At 40.6% G+C, this 6000-nt stretch overlaps 1 protein-coding gene across 1 annotated transcript in view; it reads right to left on the bottom strand.

Annotated features, from left to right (window-relative positions):
* The window catches only part of LOC118403707 (glutamate decarboxylase 1-like), a 42489-nt gene that overhangs the window by 28405 nt on the left and 8084 nt on the right, over nt 1–6000 (bottom strand). The window contains exon 3 of the mRNA XM_035802480.1: nt 2127–2282. Within this exon, the coding sequence (XP_035658373.1) occupies nt 2127–2282 (156 nt within the window). The remainder of the gene's footprint in view (nt 1–2126; nt 2283–6000) is intronic.

Genomic DNA, 6000 nt, shown 5'->3' with positions numbered 1-6000 from the left:
CATGATGTCTTCAACAGACTAATTCAGTATCTAGATACATTTGGTTTGGTAATTGAATAAGTGAAATAAAGCTTCAAGCTCGTATGGTACGGTTGCACCATTTGGAAACCACACAATAACGCTACTCTAACTTGTCGACAAGAATCCGGACGACTCATTCTCATAAAAACGTGCCGATAAACATTGACCATGAAGACGGAGTGCTTTTACCATCATGCTCATTACACGAGTCTGAACGACACCAAATGGTTAATTGAAACTTTATGAGCACCTACGCAATCCGCAACAAGGATACAAATCTACTCCTTTTACAGGGAGCTAATGGAACGTAACATCGACATTGGTGATAAAACACCAGTTTTAGACCATGCTGCCACGAATGAAAGATCAAACAATATTTCTCTGGCTACAATGAGGATGTTATTGCTATGGACGGTAAACACTCTTCCAATGACACGGTTATCATTGCATTTGATACTCAATATTGCTCAATATAGAGTCGGTTCCAAGACACCGCGCGGGTGTCTTTGTAATCATTTATAATATATATTTGATGGCTTCAAAACTTGTTTACACTTTCTAATTTTTTTCTCCGTTGTCAGTGGAATGTTCTAAAAAATCCATGGCACTGAGAACAATATATCCAAACCTTCTAAAGAATAGCTAAATCGCACAGTCTACAATACGGTTTTATTTACTTAAATTCTGAAGCTTTTCCCTCCAAGTTGCCGTCAGTGCATTTCTGGTTCAAAAGAAACCGTCCAATTGCTATGCAAGATGAACAATGTTTTACTGACACGATTATCATTATATTTTATACATGCTCAAGAAAGATTGACCGAAAAGCAGTTTTGACGATAAAACAGTGACGTTTTCTTCTCCTGTTTCAATGAATGGAAGTTCGGGCAGTAGTATCATTGTATTTTATACATGCTCAATACAGATAGACCAAAACATCAGCTTTGACGATAAAACAGTGGCGTTTTCTCTCATGTTGCAATGGATGGAAGTCCGGCCAATATTTTGCTGGCTCATGGTGGAGTGTTCAATTGCTATACGCTATAAACACTCTTTTGAATACATGGTTATCGATGTATGTGATATACGCTCAATGCAAACTGATGGGGAGATCGCTTTGTCGATAAAACAGTACCGCTTCCTCCCATGTTGCTCTGAATGGAAGATTAGCCGATATTTTTCTGACTCACAGAAGAGTGTTCAATTGCCGTGCACCGTAGGCATGCGTTCATTTCACGCTAATCATAATTACATTTGATAATACTGAATACCGACTGATGGGGAGGCAATTTTTCCTCTTTAATATTGGCGTATGATTAAACCTATATTCACAAACTATTAAATATTGATATATCTTATTTCAAAACTGATTAACATTAGTCCCAAATGGGACATGTAGAAACATTCACAGATGGTCGAAAACCTTTCTTTTCTAGAGAGTTCACATTTTGTCAATCGTCAGGACATATTTTCCATATGCCAACCCAGCACTGCACTATTGAAGAACACATGCGACAAGCTCTACGCTGTGATAAACAGGCAGTTATCAGACGTTACATCAGACTATAGACACAGATACACCGTGCAGTCTTCGCGTGCACAGATGGAAGCAACGCTGCCAGATTAGCCCAGCTTACGGCAAAGTCCAATTGACAGAATATTTCATGACTTACCTTTGTCGGTCCTGCAAAGTCTCAACGGGGTAGCTATACCTATTATCAATTATGTAATAACAGACATTTCTAGACTCGTCCTGGATGTACCAATCTCATTCGTCTGTCTAGTTGAATGGTATCATGTCGTAGTAACATATATCTCTACCAGAATGCTGTGCATCATATTTAAAGCTTTCATACTGTTTACTGTATACGTGTAACGATGTGCATGGTAGCCTATATCCGTTGTTTTAAAAAAGGAAATATGTTAGGATATCTAGTGGATGGACGTTGGTTTCAAATTGCAATGTTTTCATGGCATTCTAGTCTGAAACAACTGTCTGTCGACTTCATATCTCCCTAAATACTACGATTTTTATACAACAGATAAATGTTACTCCGCGGATAAAGGTGAACTAGCGTTAACATGAGGGCATGATGGTAGTAACCTACCTCTAGCATATGCTGTTTCGAAGTCGAAGCTGTTGCGTGACTCCTCCCCGATGGTGTTGTCGGGTCCTTCGAGTGACTCTGACCGGCCCTTCAGTGCGTCCTTCCCGGCGGGCATGTCGTCTTCCTCGCTGATGGTGTTGTCGCGATGGAGAAAACCTAGATCAACAGATTTGGTTCGAAACCGAGTCATTTGCGGGACCCTTGCGGTGCGCATGGTGGAATCGCTGGTGCTGTTGTTTATGGGAGCCGTGGTGACTGCTTTAAGTAAAACCGAAGCTATATACACTGCAAAGCCTACGGATGAAGAGTTTTTACAATTTTTACAACCGGAATTTGGACGTAAGACCTGTCCTTTTGAAGTGGATACTGAATGTGCTTTTTAGTGGTCTTCAGAGGAATTTAGTAGCTTTCTAGAATCACACGATCGCGAGTAAAAGCCGCTTTCAGATTTTGCGGACGATTTTGCTGTACTTCAAAATCAGTGGTACTCGATGTCAGTTATTTTCGCGGTAAGAATTTTGTCTGGCCGAAGTCTGTTTAGCTCGGAACTGGCCTCCTTTTTGTGGTAAATCGTTTGGTGGCCGAATAGTCTAGTAGATCGATGCTGGGTTGGGCGGTTTCCGTTCGATGGGTGCGCGCGAAGATGTTGTGGCTTATCGTGCTGTGTGCAGGTGCTGTTTTGAGCTGGCTCTTTCCCATCACCCTCCTTAAAACCCGTTACATTTTGAATTTTTGCTGACGTCAGACCCATGATGCTATGCATAATGATGTTACCGTCGAGCCACTCAGCATTCGAAAGGACTCGCGGTGGTAAAAGAACTGCGAAACCACGCCCACGAGACGTAAAGGCCTCGTACTCAAGCAATCAGCATACGGCAGATGATATAGATGGACTGTTTAAATATTGACAAGAAGGCCAAATTATAGGATACAAAAGGACGGCAGTGGAATTAAACCAATTATCCGGTGTCCATAAATATATATGACTCGTATACAGGGACCAGTTTCTTGCTTTGAAATAGAGGGCGAAAGAGGAAAGCAACAATTTTGTCGGCGCTGAGACCGAGTGAATGACCTGCAGAAAGCACTTACTGGAGGAAGCGTACATGCCTCCACATCAATCTTGTGGCTGTAGTCACATCAAAGGAGGAACAAATTGGACAGTAATTCTGAGGCCAAGAGAGAGATGATGCCTTAAAGCGGTCCATTTCAGCGGAGGATATGCTTAAGTATCAACGGGTTCATGTATTGATTAAGAATTTGCATGTTAATGAGGTTCGTGTGTGGGTGTAAAGCCCGACATGACAACACGGAAAGTAAATGGTGGCCCTCGCGTGCGGGAACACGCTGCGGTCGCAAGGCCAGCCAATTATGTATGTCACAAGAGCGCAGCAAAATGTGACAGGGTCAGGATTATTGCATGGTCGTCAAACATCAAAGAGGGGAACGCAAATTCCAATCAATAGTTATAACAAAAATGTGTGGAGAATAGACAACCAGTAACAAGTTCTTTAAGTATTCACAGCGCTTGCAAAGCACTAGGACACTGAATGTAGTGATCATAACTGGAATTCAAAGATAAATTCACTAGCTGTATCATGAAGTTCCTGAGAAAATGACAAAAGAATTTTGCTACAAGTCAGATTGCAGTCGCGAGGAAATAGCTATCGTGAGCGCAGGTCGACCAAAGTACCTAATTACTGTGGCTGTCACGAAGGGTTCAAACTTAATGCTACAAACGGACAAAAATGTGTAGAAAAATACAACTCAACATGGTTATACTAACAAGTAACAACTTAACGGGCTTGAAGAAAGCGGCCACAGGAGACAGGTGGTCGTTATAGAAAGGATTCATTAGAAAAACGGACAAAAAAATCTGAGTGACCACCAAAAGTTACCATGACGGCCTGGTGATCCTTAAAGTATACAGAGCTGGTCACTAGTACATGTTTGATTGTATCTTGTATCTTGTATCAGGAAAACAAAATAGACTGCTTGTACATTGCTAAGACTTTTGACGGGACTAGTTCTTCACCACGTCTAGACTTTAAATCGCTTATTTCAATGGTATATAAGGGCAATGCGTTTATGAATATCAGAACATGCCAACGACAAGCACATATCACTGACCCCTAGAACCCCAATGGTAGACGAATTCAACTCAGTGAACCTTTCAAATAGCAACTAACGACCAAACCATGCACCACAGTCTTAGATTCAACTTACAAAGTTAAAGCAGTATTAGACTCTATTCGTCTTGACTATATCAGTATTGTAACTTTTCCTCAAGCTTAAATGACCTCTTCAGCGACCTGCTACTCAACTTGACGGCTGCTTGTATGAAATGTGGCCCCCTCGCTGCAACGTTTGATATTCAAAATACTTACTTAGGCATACATATTATGAACCCAGGGCCTAGTATCTATAAACACAGTTTGCAATATGAAAGCAAATCTGACTCTTCCAGCGTGCAAAATACCCACTTGCACACTTGCACATTGCAACCACTTTTTGCTTGGTGCAACCTACTTCTAAACTCATGTTGCATAGGGTGCAACTTAGATTTTGAGCCTCAGAACTCGATTTTGTTGTCAATTTACTTAGAAGAAATAAATGGACCTAGGCAGCTCCATTTCCTATCAGCCAAACATGTATGTATTGTACCTTTTTTCAGAAATTAGTGAATCGTAGGTGGTGCAACTTGAAATTTAGTTGTGCAACCACACTGTGCAACCTTGGCTCAGAAAAGTATTTTGTACACTGCTCTTCACACAATGATAACATTTCTCTCAAACTATACATACCACACTAACGCACAAAATTGACAGTAAAACTTGAGTTGACTAGTGCCGTAGTAACTTCACATGAAAGACGTTTGACTTACAACTATTGGTTGCTATATTAGAGATTAATCAGACTATGATTACTTAGACTTCAGGCAGAAAAAAATGATGTCACAAAGGTCATAGTGTGTAAACCATGGATCGACAGAAAAAGATGGATTCGAAAAATATACAGAATATCACTACATAAAAGACTAAATGAATTGACCGAGAACTGCCAAAAAGGACACCGGATATTAATAAAAGAAACATGGAAGCAAATCCACACACGTACAATTACTTGGAGAACTAAGAGTCCGAGCAAAGAAGTACAAAGGATACTGAACTTTGTAAGGGTAATGGCTGTAAAATGGCCACTGAAGTACATGTATACTTACCTGTAAAAGGTACATTGCTCTTTATACCACAACGTGATAGAAGATATAGAGTTGAATTTACAATATCTGGCAAAGTTTCAAAGCAACCTTTCAACGGAAATGACTTAATCCTTATTTCTAAAGCGATATCCTGTCCTTTATACCCTAACGTAACAGAATATATTGGTATAGATTCATGATGTCCGGTAAAGTGCCAAAATGGCCTCTCATCGAATGTGAATCCATCCTAATTTCTATGAAGTCTTTATAAAAGAGAGAAAAATAAAATATTCGACCGGAAACAACATCAAGCAGTATAATAAACCACACTCCCCCACAGCCACTTCCGTGTTGATGTTTGGTAGGGATGGTTTCGAGTTCCACTCATGAAGCGTGACATGGAGCTTCGGGATCACATATCGTTCATAGTGTCGTCACAAATCGTTTATAATCCCATGGTTTCCTTCCAAAAGGAACAAAACGTTACTAACTCCTGGCAGACGTTCAAAGGTACACTGAACCAAAGTGTCATGATGAAAATGAACGTCGCTTTCAATGAAGGACGGTAACGTATGGGTTGAGGTGGAGTGTCTGCCGACCAGTGTGTATTTCGTACGTTTTCTGGTCTTGTATTCTGAGCGTTACATATGGCGCAGTCATATTCGTAGCGGGTCT

The sequence above is a fragment of the Branchiostoma floridae genome, chromosome 16 (assembly GCF_000003815.2).
Source record: "Branchiostoma floridae strain S238N-H82 chromosome 16, Bfl_VNyyK, whole genome shotgun sequence".
In the NCBI taxonomy this organism is placed as follows: Eukaryota; Metazoa; Chordata; class Leptocardii; order Amphioxiformes; family Branchiostomatidae; genus Branchiostoma; species Branchiostoma floridae.
This window is presented reverse-complemented; position numbering and strand designations above follow the sequence as displayed.